At 41.3% G+C, this 16689-nt stretch overlaps 1 protein-coding gene across 1 annotated transcript in view; it reads right to left on the bottom strand.

The window, feature by feature from the left end:
- ADAM12 (ADAM metallopeptidase domain 12) overlaps window positions 1-16689 on the bottom strand; it is a 186055-nt gene that overhangs the window by 39762 nt on the left and 129604 nt on the right. Inside the window, exons 10-11 of the mRNA XM_086467435.1 lie at window positions 16379-16463; window positions 11198-11346 (exon numbers count right to left, since the gene is read on the bottom strand). Coding sequence (XP_086323561.1) covers window positions 11198-11346; window positions 16379-16463 — 234 coding nt within the window. The remainder of the gene's footprint in view (window positions 1-11197; window positions 11347-16378; window positions 16464-16689) is intronic.

The raw sequence follows: 16689 nt of genomic DNA, 5'->3' as shown, positions 1-16689 counted from the left end.
GCAGGCCAAACAAAAGGGAATATCAAACCCAGATTGTAATACAGAAAAATCAACCCAGGACATTTATTTATGGACATTTCCTCCTTTCACCAGTACAAGCTCCTGTTCTGCCTCTGCGTATCCTAAACACAACTCATGACATACTGCACCCTAAAGAAGAAAAGAGGCATACACAGTTATTCTGCGAATAACATGCAGTTATTCCCCAGACGATGGGATCAGTGTGACCAGCCTGATTTAAAGACCTGCCATACTGCAGGTACATCCAGCAGATGGATTTGGGCGAGGATGAGCCTGCACATCAGTGAGCAGCACAAATGACAGCAGGTTAAGGGAAGAGAACTCTGGGGAGGGCTATACACCACAAGGAGGAACCCAGGCCAGGGAGAAGAGGTTTGGGAAGCAGCCCTCTCTGGACAGAGCGTGTGAAGAAGCTGCCCACTGGGAAAAGCAGTAGCAGAAGCATTAAGAGGACGAAGCTTATGGGAATGCCAGTTGGTGAGACGTGGGTGCTAGAGGGAAACGTCTGAGCCCTGCACACCTGGAGGACAGGCTCATATTGATTTCACTCAACATCTGTACTACCTGGTCTCTTAATAAATCAGGACTTCAAGACAGGAGTATCTGACTTGCAAGCAGCATGGCTCATTTTTTTTGTGTTTGTTTTAGAAGATCCAAAGAAAAGACAAGTGAGGCATAACGGTGCCAGAAATCAGGTGGCGTTCCCCCAGCATTTCCACCTTCCCTTCTTCTGCAACAAGATAAGCACCGAGAAAAAAAAAACCAGTTTATCCCATATCACCTAAATCACCTCAGACAAATGGAAGTGGAATTCTTTAAAAAAAAATTCATAAATATAAAATAACACTGAATCACTTTTTCTAGCTTCCCTTTTCCTTTGCACAGAGTTTGAATAAAGCAAATGAACTAATTAGTAGCACCATTGTATGTAATCATTATTTCAAGCCACGAGAAAAGATCCAGCCATGATCTGAGACTTAGGGATCGAGCAAATTAAAACTTCACTCACAGGAATGAAAGGCTTCTGAGAAATCTAAACGAATCCGTAGGTATCCTGATGAAATCCTGGCCTTATTGAAGTCCATAGGAGCTTTCCTACCATCTTTGAGGGAGCCTGGATTTCACATCTAGTGCTGGTCGGCTGCTAGGAGAACATCAATGACGAAGATGAACGCAATTTCCACGCTATGTTAGAAGCAACCAGAAAGGCTCCCTAAGACACCAAAGTTATTTCACCTCTTTTCAGTGACTTTACGCTAAAATAGGTGGCCCCTTATCTTCATCTCACCTCTGGGGCTGTGCCACTGAAAAAAAAAGCCGAAATGGAGCCTACCTGCGTTTCTGCCACAGGAATCCCACAGTAAATGCGTTCGGGACTTTGTAACAGGCTTTGCCGTTAGAAAAGAAAAAGAATGGCTTTGCAGGAAGCAATTGTTGGGGTAAAATGGACATCTTCCCTCTCTGAATTTTAAACATTTTGCACATCTATCCCAGGCACAAAAGGCTCTCTGATTCCCATGACAACTGTGGCAAATGCAGCTGTAGGCATCATTTAATTACAGTGATTCAGCCTCCCAAGTCAACATCAATTCCTTAAAGTGCTTCAGGGCATACAACACATGTTCAAAAAGGAGCATTCATGTGACCTGAAGAATACGCCCTTTAAGGTATATTTCCATTTATACTCTGGGAATTTGGAATTCATTAATACCAATTAAAACTGGACATTGTGTGCTTAATTCTCCATGCAGTGCACTACAGATTTATCCCTGCAGGTCGAAAAGTATTTTTTTTTTGATGAAACAGAAAGCTGAGATAGAGGGAAATGTCCTTATATGATTTGTTCTCATGGGTCATGGCAACAGCAGTACTGCGGGAGAAAAATGTCCTTTACAGAGCTATATTTTCTGTGGATATTACACTGACGAGACAAAACGCAGCTGAGCTCTCACACACCAGCACCCAAGCCAGTAAAACCATACCCATTCTGGATACACCACATAGTAGAAACCATGGCTTGTCCTTAAGTATCTGCTATAAATAATCACACCAGAAGTAAAATGTGTTTTCATTTGAGAAGTAACCTCTCTCCTTGCCAGCTTCACTTACAGGAGATGCATGCTGTAAATCTGTACGAGTTCTCCTCTAGAATACACCAGAACAGCCAAATATTTTCGCTTCTAACAGCACATCTACTGAAATGTGAAAGACTAAACTAAAATAAAAAGCAGTATTTCTTTTTTTAAGACCTGCCCCGTAGCTCCGTGTGCTAATTGTTAACAGTGACACACTCCTGTAAAGCGCTGGGAAATGTGCAACACATTTCAGCTGACGCTACTAATTCTTCAATGCAGATCTTGTTTACCACAACAATTAAATATATCTGTAATGTATGGAAATTATTAACAAAAAAGGAATGCCAAATGCACTGCAGACATGGGGCTACTTGGAGTTAAGTGAAAGACTGACATAAATCTATTCTGCAATCTCGTGGCTGTTTCCGACTAAAGGAAGAACCAGAATGCAATGTGCTAAATTACTAGGGCATAGGGATATGTTGCTTAAGTTTTTTTTAAAAAAAGCAGTTGCATTGCTGGCGCAACAGACCTAGCTCTGTCAGAAGCAATTTATTACATCAGTATATCAACTTTATTAAAAAAAGAAAAAGACAACAAAGAAGTCTGCCTTTGTGCAGAGCTCAGCTCAGACTGGTTGGGAAACATAAACAGCTTCAGACTTTAATTAGAAACTGTTTACATCTTAAAGATAATTTCATTTTCTTCAAATTGTAACAGAGGCAATTCCAGATAGTTCTGCTGACTCCACAGTTTAATGTCTCTAAGCTGCCAGACTGAAAAATGCAAAGTGAGGTCTGCACAGCTGAAAACAAACTGAGAGGGGTCAGGAAATACTGTGCTAACTAATAATGGCTTGATTAGATAATGTTTAACAGCTCTGCAGCTACAAGATGCTGTGAGATGTCTAGAAAGGAGAAGAGAGAACCAGTCAGAAAATTAAACTGTCCTTTCCCACACTGTATTTCTGATTTCTGTCCCATTTCTAGCATGACTTTTTGCCTTTTTTTAATCTTTGTAAATTTTATTTATTTATTTATTTATTTTTTTAACCCTGTGAAGTGTTGGAATAAGTGGTTTTCACTTCAAGTTGATTTGGTACCAAATCCAAGCTGCTGTTTCCATGGCATACCTGACTGTCTCCTGAAGCTAGCATGCTGGAAGTCTCTGGAGGGTGTATGTTTTTGTAGCCCGGTTCGGTAGACTCCAGTTCGGAGTCTGAATAACCAAAATCAAAGTGACCTTGTATCCTGCTTCCTTGAGATCATTTTTCACAAAGAAGAAATGTGATTGAAACTAATACTTAATACAGCAAATGCTACATGGGATTAGAACTTTCCTAACTTGCCCTTAATAGATTTTCACTATGTTTTATTTATTTAACTACATTTTTATAATGTAGTTAAAGATACTTTTTTTTTTCTGTATGGCAGTTTAAAAACAAAAATCAAACAAAAGCAGATGACAAAATAAGAAGACTCCCCACAAAAGCCTTGGAGAGTCAACCCTACTGAGCAAAACGGTTCTCCAGGAGACATCAGCCACCCATCTATCATGCAAATATATATTTATGCATTATAAAATCAGCATTACTGTTACTAGCCGCCTTTTGATGTGCAGTCCTAAATCTCATTAGTGGTAATGGGTGATACACGAGGGAAGAAGAGACCTTCAGCACCATCAAAGGACATCAGTTGTGTAACACACTCTAACGATAGGGACGGCCCCCAGACGCCGCCCTTGGTGGTGAAGGCAGACAAAGAAGCTGCTGAGCATCTCCTCACCCTGACCCAGTCCTGCTGTTCACAGTTACCCCAGTTGCATCGGGATAACCGTGAGCCTGAACTGCCAGACAGATCGCTAAATAATCCTCCGTGGTACACATGCTTCTGCCCCCACAAGCCTTGGTTTTAATCCAGACGATTCCATCACCTGGATTATCACATAGCCCCACAAAACGCTATTCCAGTTCACCAGAGGTGGAAGCAAACTGCAGCACAGGAGAAAAATCAGGTTGGGGGTTTAGGTCCACAGGACGGTTCGTCTGCCCAAATCTGTATTTCGTGATGTTTGCTGCAGGTGTAGTGTGATAATCCGAAATATCAGATGGCTTTTGGATAGAGATCCTGTACATAGATTCCACAACTCACATGCCTGTGACCTACCATTTAATTTTACTTTAACACAGAGAACAAATACCTAATCCAAGACGAGACCCATCAGTGGTTGTGGGAAGCATCTCCAGGAGCACCCTTAGACCCCAGCACTCTGAGGAAGAGGGAGCATACCAATTGCTGCCCTCCTGACATACTAGCTACCTGTGAGTGCTAAAACTCCTACTAGCCCTACCCTTACATTGAGCACGAACACTGGAGAAATCTTAAAAGCCTGAGCACTGCAGAGTCTGAACCAGAGCATTTACACTAAGAAAATCAGGAAACAAAACTAAGTAAGACCTTCAACAATGTGAAAGTAGCATGAACTGGGGATGGGAGGAAGAGGACAAAGCAAAGAAACAGCTATTTTAGATGTCTCTGATAATACACTTGCTACCCCAGAGGGCTGACAATAGAGGGTAGCCAGTAAAACCATTTTTCCTTTGCCAGCAGAAATGGATGCTATAAATGACACGAACCAAAGTATAATGCACCTCCCCTTTGCCACTGAAGGTAATGCATAAAAGGAAAGTGTCAAATATAACTATTTCTCCCCTGCAGAAAAGCTGCCCTTCAAGCATAGCTGCTTCTCCCAGATCATACAGCGCTATGCTTGCAAAACAGTTGGGAATTGGTCTGTAACATGCAACAGAGAACAAACGTTTCCTAACCTAATCCTTGGACTCCTGGGCCACTTGTATAATGAACCTATGGATCAGCACGTCACCAGTGGGGCAAACGGGAATGTTTGCATTTACAACATCTTCTGTGCAACTCATGGTCTTGCTTGGTGTCATTTTGTAGCTTCTCATAGACAGCTGGTACTACTAGTCATGAAAAAACACTGTGTTTCCACTTAAATACTTCAGCCTTATTTTAACTAACGTACTCAGTGTTCAGCGCAGAATACCTAATTGTTCCTAGAGGGAATTAAAGTATAGTATGTTCTTCTTCAGTGGTATCTGGAAGAAGCTCACCGGATGGCCCTTCCCGTTTTGACTTTTTCCCCATTTCTCCTCAGCAGTACTTAGTTCGAGTCAATTAGTTTAATTTGGGACTGTCACTCAACTGATTCTTAACATATTGTATTTTGCTCTCACTCTCATTCACAAATATGTAGCTTCCCATTGGCTATCTGTTTTGATTCTAACATAAAGATTTCAGTTTCACTTAAAAACACACTGATAACAGTGGGGTTTTTTTGGGATTGGTTAAAAAAAAAAAAAAGTCTTCTCCAAATTTTAACAATAAATGAACCGGTATTTTTCCACATACTTTGTACTATTTCTATGTACTCTTTCTGTGTTCCTAATCGTTCTCCTCCTCCAAACCCTGCCTCCAAAAACTCAATAATTAAAGTGAAATTGTGTACTGAAAGGCAATTACTCAAAATTAGCTGTTATTTTCTACCGAGAGGCCCAGTTCCATAAAAATCCTCTAAAATGATGGTCAATAACTGAGAGGTTAAAGAATTGATCTCAGTTCCATTTCTCCTTTTTCTTCACTTACGATCACTACACAAACCCCAGTCCCCTGGCTGGAGCTATCCTGAAGCACAGGCAAAACACAGGCATTTCCACCAGCACGAAGTCACAGTGTCACAGTCCAAGCTGCACTTCCCTGTAACATATGCAGTCATATTTATCTGAGTAAGTTGAATTTAAAATCTGACTGAATCAGAAAGATATACTGACTTTAAATTCTACCTGTGAAAATGGAAATGGTCACAAGAGATCCAAGATAAGAACGAGACAAAAAAAAAAAAAGGCAGGCACAGAGGGAATCAGCTCATTCTTTGACTTTTCAAAAGGAACATCACGCTAAAAGGAACGTGACAAAGAGGAGTTGTGCAGAGAAGTTATCACAGAGAAGCTGCTTGCTTGTTATGTCACTGACCCAGACCTTCCTGTGTGACACCCAATGGCTTTCTGTCCCTGTGCTCCGTGCCGTCACTGGGATGCAAACTCCTGCATTCCTGGGAACTCCTGGAACAGGGAAGAAACAGGTCTACTGGGGACCTAGATTAAAAGAAAAGTTTCTGAAGAAATATTCTTTCATCCAAAAGTCTGTTGAGCAAATAGCAATAGCCAGGCCCTTTCTCACCTACCAGGTTTTGGACTTCTTAAAAATATACCACTTGTTTTATGTCTTGAAACAGCCCATACGGTATTTTTCTCTTCCTAAGGATTTGTTATTTTAAATTATTTAATCGCTTCTTCATCAAGGTCTTTGAGGAGAAGCAATTTACAGCCAAGGTAGAAATAAGAGTTGAAGCAGACTTATATGACCTGCTGCCAGGCTGTGCGTGATGTGCAGCAAGGTTTGGAAGACTGGACACGAACTGATGGTGCTTGATGCTGGAGTTCAAGGGCATTTGAGGGCGTGCCCTCGCAGACACCGTCATGGATCCTCAGCATAACCCCCTTCTGCCTTCCTACCACCGCACTTGTTTGCAGGACAAACTCCAAGCTGGTTGCATTTTCCATTTGTAGTTTCAGTGCAATGGGATAACGGAGGTCTGCTGAATGGGTGCGTAAGAGCCCCCCGTGATTTGGAGCTGTAAAGACAGCTTTCAGCTGCTGGTTAAAGCATGCACCCTTCCAGGTCAAGATGAGGTGTTCCATCTCATGGTACATGGATAGAGAAAGAAATGGGGTGTGGACAGTAAGACAGATTGGGAGAAAAAAATCCATCATTCCCATAGCCAGATGCAAAGGGGTCTGGAGGAGAGACTACAAAGCTGCCCTTTTCCCGTCACCCTCTTTTCTATCAGCATGGTAAAAACCTGCCTCTGTCTACGGAAGTGTGAAGAGAGATGAAGCAAACGGCCTGATTCTAGGAGCCTGCCTGGCATTTCAATTAGCCGTGGCTGGGATGATTCAGCAGCAAGAAATGATCCTGGTAAGAGCAACACGCTCCTGTGGAAAGAAGCTTTCAGCACAGCAAGTCCTGGGATTCCGCAACGGGATGGAGACTACAGTAGGATCAGCATCGGAATGAGCTTGGTAAAACCAGCCGTCCTTAGTCGATTCCTGGCCTCTCATTAATACCTGAACTCAGCAGGGGGGGAAATGGGAAGGCATCAAGGAGTACTTTCTGTATGAGGGAAGCGAGAACATGTTTCCAGCATGCTCAGCTTCCCTGATGGCAAGTCAGGTGTGTAAGTCACCTATATATAAACTAGAAGAGCACGTTACTGGCAAGGGCACAGACGTGTGGGTGAGGGCCCTTGGGTTTACAGGAGGGGAGAAGACTGATGATAAAAATTTTGCTTCCCTTAAGGCTGGCAAGAAATTTCAAGCATATATGAACTCTTAAGCTTTCAACTACTTTGGGGGAACTCACCCAATTTCAACCCCCATGGAGATACTGGTGCTCAGTTTTGATGAAGGAGCACATAAAAAGTGCATTTCCAAAATTATTTAATAAACAAGCACTGCTAATTGGCATAATTTTGCTCTGCAGTTTGTGCTAAATTCTTGTTTTAGTTGCAGAGGTATAAATCTAGACTAATGCCTTGGGGTTCACCAGAACTCTTCTGTATTTATCTAGCTGTCAGGAAGAATATTTTCACTCCTAAGAGTGGGAACTTCAGGGAGATACTTGGAAAACAAGTGGAATACTGAAATGACCTCGCTGGTTCAGTCTAGTCCCTTAGTTTTCAGATATTGTGATCTCAGTAAAACGATTTGCAAATCTCTTTAAGACTCCTTATGCCCTTCTTTTTCATTTGGAACAGTCTATGGTCAAAGCAATAGAAAAGAACTGGAGAAATATCATTAAAACATATGCATAAAGAGGGGAACAATATGTTATTATTAAATATTTCCTTATTAATACTATTTTTATAGCAAACCCCCAAACTTCTACAGTGGGATTTCTATGATTTCCATAGCAGATACTGGAATCTCTAAAAGGCCTGGAGTGTCACAAATTTGGGGTTTTATATGCTTAATTTCATGTTACACAAAATATATTTTGCTCTAGTAGCCGGTCTTTGAGGCATTTGTAGCTCATACACAAGTGGTACACATCTTGCTGGTATCTTTTAAGAGTAAAAGATATAGGAAGCTCATTAAAGGATATATCCAACAGAGTTTAAATTCCACACTGATCCCTGGAGATTTTTTCCACCACAAAGTAATTTCCAAGACCTCTTCAAAGACTGAAACATAAGAACTGAAAGAATTGGCAATAATTAATGAAATCACTTTTAAGTAAAAAGCCTTAAAACATCCCCTTTTGCTGCACAATCATACGAATGACCCCGAAGTTGTTCACAGATGCTTTTCTGCTATATTTTCTATTCTTTTTAGATATCAGATAAGGACTTCTCAGGGGCTTACGCTTTTTACACTAGCTTCAACCAAGGTTGTTTTTTTTTCCCTTGCACTTGTTAAATCTACCTTAAACCAACAGAAATTAGAAGAGCACAGAGTGAGTGCCAGTGAGTATACTGAGAGAGCAGGTTGTCTCTCTAAATGCATGTGGCTTCCATGGGATGCTCTTTGCTTTGATGTTTTTGCTCTTCTAAGAATGCATTTCAGGTAGGGAATATTCATTTGGTCTTCCCTTAACAGAAACACACTTCCAGAGCTGAAAACTCTCCAGTGTTCCTTGAATAATGGTGCTCACAGGAATACTTCTATTGGTCAGATGTTGGGTAAATATTCAAAGTGTTAATTTTAAATTGGTAAAATGCAGTTTGGCTTAAGGCATAACGTATTCTTCCGGAATACTTATTACAGATTGACAGCACAGTATGAAGGTAAAGCCTAAGGCTACAAACCTGATGTTAAAATTTCCATTTATAAATCAATAATCACTGCAAACAAAACAGCCTACTTAGTTCTGTGAATGCCACAACTCCTCCTCAGGCACAAGCTGAATATAAAATTTGGTAAAAACCCAAGGAGAGCATTACAAAGTGGAACTGTACCTGATGGCCCCCTCCCCAAACCATCAAACCCGTGGGGTGCTGGAGTTGGGCACGCTGTTGCTGAAGGAAGCACAGCCTTTAACCTGGAACGTGCTGCAGAAACCCCAACATGAAGTGAGCTGAGCTGCTTGGACACATACCTGAGGAATACTCTGAGTGGGTACAACCGTGTTCTCTCTATGCCCTGAGCCAAGCCAGAGCCAAGCGTCTGGACTGGCAGAGGACACTCAAAGGACTCCAGTGCAGAGGGCAGAACCAGGAGGGAAAAGCTATTTAATTTCAGGTTAGAGATACCGTCACAAGAAGAGTTCAGAAAGTGTCTAGAAATTTCTATCCTGAGAGCATCTCCTGTATTTATTTCCAAAAGTGGAGTAACCGTATGCCCAACCAGTAACTCGGCTGAGATGACTAAAGCTTGCACGCATCTTCCAGGAGCTCAGAGTCCAGACCTGGCTGCCCATTGCTTACCACCTATCACGTCACCTCACCTCAGAGCCCTGTTTCCAATTTCAGTTTGTTTCCACAGTGTGCATAGGGGCCCTGATGTGCTGCAGAATGCCATTCCATACAGATATTTACTACCTGTTGTTTTAGAAAAGCCAAGTTATTTTTCTTTTCCAAACTGCAGAAATCACTCTCATTCTCCTCCACACACACAAGTCTCTTTTGTTTGTTTCTTAACTTGCTGTGCTTGGCCTCTGGCCAGAATCTCTTTTTCTGCCTTGAAGGAGGGTGACAGCACGCCTTTGAAGAAACGCCAAGGCTGCTGTTAGGCTGACCAGCAGGGAACAACCCTGCCCAACACTCCCTGGCCTCTCCCAGATCGCTCTCCTTCTTTCCCAGAAACAGTCTCTCAGAAGGCAGAGGTTGAGCTGATCATAATTCCCAGAAGAGATTTTTAAGCAACAGATGAAGTTCAAGCACACACAGAGAATGCTGGAGCTGGAAGAGACATCAGAAGATCATCTAGACCATCCCCTTGCCCTAAGGCAGATCCAGCTGTACCTACAAGACACTGCTGACAGATATTTGTCCCACTGGTTCTTACCAGCTTCCAGTCACAGGCAGTAACATTTCTGCAGGCAGTCCAGTCCAGCACATCACTTACCACCAGAAAGTTTTGGTAAATAAATCTAGTCTCTCTTATTTCAATTTAATCCTATCAGTTCTTGTCTGAATATGGATGTGGAGAACTCATTCATTTTATTGTGCAGTTTCTAACAATACTTTAAAATACAGAGAAGAAAGCTGTAACTAGTTACTGTGGTCATGGCCTGTACTTCTCATGTCTGCAAAAACACCACGCTTCTCCGTTGACATAATGTCTTTATCATCAGCAGAGTAACTGTTGAGCACTGACTCAGAGAGATGACCGCAGGTTCACTGGCTTTATTTCCCACTGTGCCTTATATTTTCCCTTGGAAGTTCTCCACCCGGCCACTGAACAGCCCTAACTCCACTGACCTTATAGATTTAATTTGCCTACATGCTGAAACTGCTGTACACTTATAATAACAAGGGGTGAAACGCAAAAAAGTTTGTGCAAAACCAAAAACCATCTCTGCACAAGACAAAGGCTTTACAGAGAGGCTAATAATATATTTCCTGCATTATTTTATTTCCTACGCGTTCATCTTAGTCTTGGCCTTGGCATGCTGCTCATTTCCTATTACGGCTGATCCTCAGTTGGCAGGATGAGAAAAGGTGAAATTCTGATTCAATACTCGCAATGCAGTTTTTTTGGTTTTGTTTTAAATTAACCGGTTGCTTACAGCATTTTTGTCTCTCACGCTGGTAACACAGAAATGGAAAGGTACAATGGTACATGTTGTGCTCTGATAACATGTTTAATTGTTTCAGCTTGAGGGGGATAACAGCGAGAAGTTTTGACAGGTGTTGAAAAGGTTTTTCTTTTTTCCCTTTAAAACGTTCCTGAGATGATACAAAATGAAACTAAAGATTTCCCACTGTAACTGTAACTTGCCAGTGCTTACCCTCGCACTTACCCAGTAGACGGGTTCATGATGCAACCCCCTTTATCGGTAGACGCTTTGCAGTTACAGCCCCTCTCCAAGGTATCATGATTCATTCCAAAATTGTGTCCCAGTTCATGAGCCAGCGTGACTGCTGCACCTAGAGGGTTTTCTGAGTGATCCTTAAAAGAACGCGAAAGAACTAGTCAAGTCAACATATAAAACCAATTCAAAATACACATTCCCCCTCTAAGAGCCTATTGCCTGTCCTTTGAAATGTTTTATAAACTTACCAGCTGCAGTCACACTGGTGTTAAATGGACACAATTGTAAATTCATTCACATATACCAAGCACAGACTGGGAATTTCAGGACAGCCAATCTGTCCTGGCCACTCAGTTTCCCCAGCACATTAGACATTTGAGACCGTCGGGCAGCTTCGAACATCTGGGCCATCCTTTTATTTAGGGCTTAAAATACCCTTGCTCAGTAAATTCCACAAACTCCCAGGACATGGCAGTGGCAGAAAACAGTCATCCAGATGTGGAGTACCAGGAAGGGTAATCATTTATGGGTGGGGAAGAGTGTGGTGAGGGAACAGCGAGAAGATCCTCCATGTCAGGACGTAAATTACAAACGCAGAAAGAGACGTTACTCAGTCTATTTACCAGTCTTCAGACTGTTTCTTTAATGCCAGAAAGTCCAAGGTTCCATGAGCTTTGTAAGAAAAAGCAAGTAAACCTCCTTTTTAGAATGAAAAGACAAAGCAAGTCGAAATCTTCGACGGCCTCTTATTAACACCTACAAATATTGTAAATGTTGGAAGTGTCAAACTGAAATATTAACATTAATCCTCGCTGAAATGCTGATTTTTGGGACAATTATTTCTGAGAAATTCACTACATGATCTGATTACAGGCTGCTGACCAGACTGATGTTTTGGCTTAGCCACGAGTAAGAGACCTTTCCACATCGATCATTCTCCTTGAGGGAAAAAAAGATCCACTGTACTCATATGAAAGCTTTCCCTAAAGGCATAAACATGTAATATAAATGCATGATCCAGTATTTATCAGTCAGTAAATGGAATTACTATGTACAGCTGCCTGTTCTAAAAGCATATATGAATATCTTCAGTTTAAATAACTCTTCTAGTATCATCTAAGCCAACCCTTCAGACTAAAAAGAAGCGAGAGGTAAAACTGTCTAAAACATTAGCTGTATATTAATGAAGCCCTTAGTACATGACTTGGGGCAGATTTAAGAGTTTCTTCTTTCATCTTTCTGTGCTAATACTTCTAGTAAATAATTTCTCAAACAGAAAACAAAATCAAAAAGAGAATACAGCCATTCTGAAAACAAGACACTACTCCTGCATTCGGAATAAACTCAAGAGGATTTTATCTGCTAACAAAGGATCTCTTTTTAGTTTTTCCTGAATTTTAAATTTTTAATATAAAAATCTTGTGACTAACATAACAGCCAGTTACTCTCACTCAACTGGAAAACAATCCCAGACCGAAGATTAAGAAAACAATGAAATAATTCCATTTAATTTACCAGTGACACATTGGAATGATGCCTTGAAATTAGGGCTATGTGGTCAAGACAGAAAGTTCTCTGAGCTTTGAGCTACCTAGGCAGACCACAAACTAAATTCAGTGCTTCTTTATTTTGTCAGTATCTCTTCCATTTACTGAACAACTATTATATTTGTCTGTACCCCTATAAAGCTGGCAATTAAAAATAAAGCAAATAATTCACACAGTCCACTCCAGAACTGGAGTAATCCATGATCTGAAATGTAATTTTGGTCTTGAATAGGCAAACAATTATTGCAGCCCATGCGGTTCTCATTACTTGCTCAGATCCACTTGGAATGCAATTTTATCAGTTTCTAGTGAGGGTTTTTAAAACAAGGAATGCGATGTCTCAGCAAAAGAGGTTATTTGAAGACCGCATAAATTAAGATTATCAAAACAAACAGTGACATGTCCCATTTGATACTAAGAGCATTTAAGTATCACAAGGACTGAAGAAATGAATAGCAATGTGACTTTGATTTATTCCACCAGGGTCTTTTAAAGTTAACTTGAGCAGTAAAAGTCATTACCAAACGGTTTCACAACCACTGAATAAGCAACCATCTACTGTTAAGACATCATAAGCTGTTGCACAAAACAAGCAGCTGCTTTCAAGCGAACTCTGCTTCATTCCACTGAGATTCAGATCCAATTGTAATAATAAAATACTGTCACCTACAGCTAGAACAGGCAAATGCCCCAATCCTGGTACTATCCATGCAGTTTCAATGTTATAGGAATCAGTTTCCTAAAACGCAATTTTATTTCATTTAAGCAATTCACTGAAATGTAAGTGCCTCAGCTCCACACTTGTCATTTAGCCTAACTTCCCACTAAAGTCAATAAAAATTCGACATGAGTGAGAATTCTGCATTATATTACAGCAATGTAGTTTTTATTCTTAAAACCATGAATTTAATGGGCAATCTTTTGAAACGGAAAGAAGACTGAACCATGTGTCAAAGACTTGCTTTAACGTCAACTTTTGTTTGGTCTTTCTACAGCACAACACAACCACCACAGTAAAATAAAATGATAATGCTCTTGATACACCAAAAGCTTCTCATACTCAGATGCCTCCTCCTCCCCACATGGAGTTTCTCTTAAAAATAGTGGAAGACAGCGTGTCACCTACCACTGAGAGTTCAGCCCCACAGAAAAGTAAAGAGGGGCAGGCTTTCAGGGAGGCATGATGGAGGAATTGAGATTATACAGTAGAGCTAAGAAAAAACAGTCAGTAAAATCAGATCAGGTAAGGATGACTCCAGGTTTTGTACTAAACGTTATTTCTCATGCAATCACTCCATTGTCTCTTTTTTTTTTTTCAGGAGAGTTTTGAGAGTGTAGGAGCTTTTTGGTGTGGTGTGTTCAGGGTGCGATGGGTAAGAGGTTGGCTGAACTATAAGAGTGGCCAAACGTTCAGTTGCCCAGTGTGGAGATGGTTGAGCACTATAGACTCCCACGTTAACATCCATTCTTTCATTTACTCCAAACTTAGAGCTTTCTTCTGTAGCTACCAGTATATACAAAAACTTTTTTTTACTTATACACCTAAATTAGCCTTTGTTAACTATGGGGGAAGGTTGGGCAGCTGCCCATTTGGGTTTTGGGGGGTGAGTGTTTGCTTGTTTAGGATTTGGGTCCTTTTTGAGGATTTGCTTAAAGAACTGGAAAACATTTCTAGTTTGCTGTGCAAGCCTCGAGCTAATTTGCACCTCAAAAGTTTCAGTTCACTGAGGTGGGAGTCTCTGCGAAACTTCGTGCTCCCCTGCACGACTGAAGCTGCAGCCTGGCCCATGAGTCATACACAGACACTGGGTTTCTCCTGGACATATAAATCAGTCTCTCCTCTGTCAGAGCACTTTAAAGAAATGCTGATTCTTGTTTTCTTGTTACTGAAATGAATTATTTTTTGTTGTTTCTGTTTAAAATCACAGTTTCCAGAGTGAAGTGAATTGACTTTGCAGTAAAACACACTGTAGCATATTTTAAAGCTTAGGCAAAAAATTAAAAGGACAAAACCCTCATCATTAAGGGCATCTCTGACTGCAGAAAAAGCCAAAGCAGTGACTGCTGGCCTGAGGGTGAAATGGATACAGTGAGGCTGTCTGCCTCATACATGCTTTTGCCAAGATCTTGAAGAGCACTGGGAGACTTACACAGCTGCTTCTGCTTCTCCTCCTCCTTTTTCTTTTGTACCTATCCTCCTGGTATCCTGTGAGAAGCTGTAACAAACGTCAAGTAGAGACTCAGTTTCTAAAGCTACCAAGAGACTGAAGCCTTTGTGTTTTCTACAGTTTTATTACTTTCTCCGAATTATGTGATTTGATTGTTCTTTCCCACTCTTTCCTATGCCTCAGCTTCCCTGCTCATCTGGCAAATCCCCCCAATCTGAACCATCTATACATCGTCTTCCATGAATGCACACGTCACCCCAGCTTGGCTTCTTGCCTACTTATCCAAGAGACCACAAGGGAGCCTTGCATTGTGGACCAACCTCAGCTTGCACGCTAGTTAAGAAGGAAGGAAGCGTAAGAGCTTCAAGAGGTTGTATCTCTGGGATTACCCTGCTACGTGGATCGTCTTGAAGCAAAAGCCTTATTGTCCTGGGCTCCAGCTTAGCCCCATGAAGCTTTAAAGGACTGGGAACTTTGAGACCATGCAAACTCCGAACGTTGTGCGTTCCTGAGCTCCCACCTCATTTATAGAGGGATCTGCAGCTGAGGTGCCCAGCAGAGCTGGAGAGAACCACCACACCACCTAAAGTGCTGGAAGTCTAGACAGAGCTGTAGGAAACATAAAGTTTTTGAGCATGTGCAGGTTGAACTCAGAGAAAATCTAAGAGGTTTTTAGGGCTCCTTGGCTTTCTGCTGTGGAGCTGAGCTCTGAGGTCAGCAGCTGAGCCTGCTAGTGGCCTGCAAGCTCTGGAAGTCCACGTCTAATTTTATTTAAAGTAGTTCTATTGCAAAGCTTAGTTTACGCAAAACTTCTTTCCCCCTCTTTTGCACAAAACAGTTAAAAATTGGGAAAAAAAAAATCTGAAAGAAAATATTCCAGAACTACTTCTAGAAATTGGCTAAGATGTTTGGTTGTATATTCATCACGCCTAGCCTCTAACAACTGCATTACCGGTGACGTATCTTTGAGACAGGCTCAGGTAGAATAAATGCTGCCATTGTTTGTTCCCATTGTCTGGCAATGCAATAAAACCCCTGTGCTGCAAAGATGGAAAATAAGGGCTTACACAGGAAACTCTGTAAATACAGAACAAAATCAATACAATAAAAGATTCAAAAGAGACTGTTGTTGTCTGTAACACTAGTATACCCAAGGGCATAACCGACATATCTTCTGGTTCTCTTCCTTCACAGCACCTCAGCACCCAATTTAATGATAATTAGGAATAGAGGATTCTCTCAAAGAGGTCATGTTATGTTTTAATGTCATATTTTGATTTTTTTCACTATGGAAATTATCATTTACAAGCCATGTGCATGTAGATATAGATAATAATGAGACGGAAAATGGGACAAATGGGGCTGATGTTCTAGTAGCGAACACAGTACTATGATACTTGAGATTGTGTCGCACCAGTTGGGCCAGTTTCAAGTCCTGTGCTTTTACCACTTACCATGACGACCCCTCCGGACTGCTCTGCAGTGCACATGCTCATTATGGGCGCCATGCCAATGGTCGTCCCTTGGAAGTACACCCCGCTGCAGGAGGGTGGGAAAGGAGAAGAAGAATCACAGAATCACCGTTCAGCGCCAAGATACCACCCGATTATTTTCAGTCTTGTATTTCTGCCAATCTCAAACAAAGATCCCATTTCAAATGTGTCAGCTTCAGACATTTGCAGATTTAAAACAATGGAAAGCACAGATTAGTCATGCTGACTTGCCGAACTGACAAGGACAGCACGCCTGCTACGAGAAAGATCCA

Source organism: Leptosomus discolor, chromosome 6, assembly GCF_034619465.1.
Source record: "Leptosomus discolor isolate bLepDis1 chromosome 6, bLepDis1.hap2, whole genome shotgun sequence".
Lineage (NCBI taxonomy): Eukaryota > Metazoa > Chordata > Aves > Leptosomiformes > Leptosomidae > Leptosomus > Leptosomus discolor.
The sequence above is the reverse complement of the archived record's forward strand: the minus strand, read 5'-3'. Positions and strand labels throughout refer to the sequence as shown.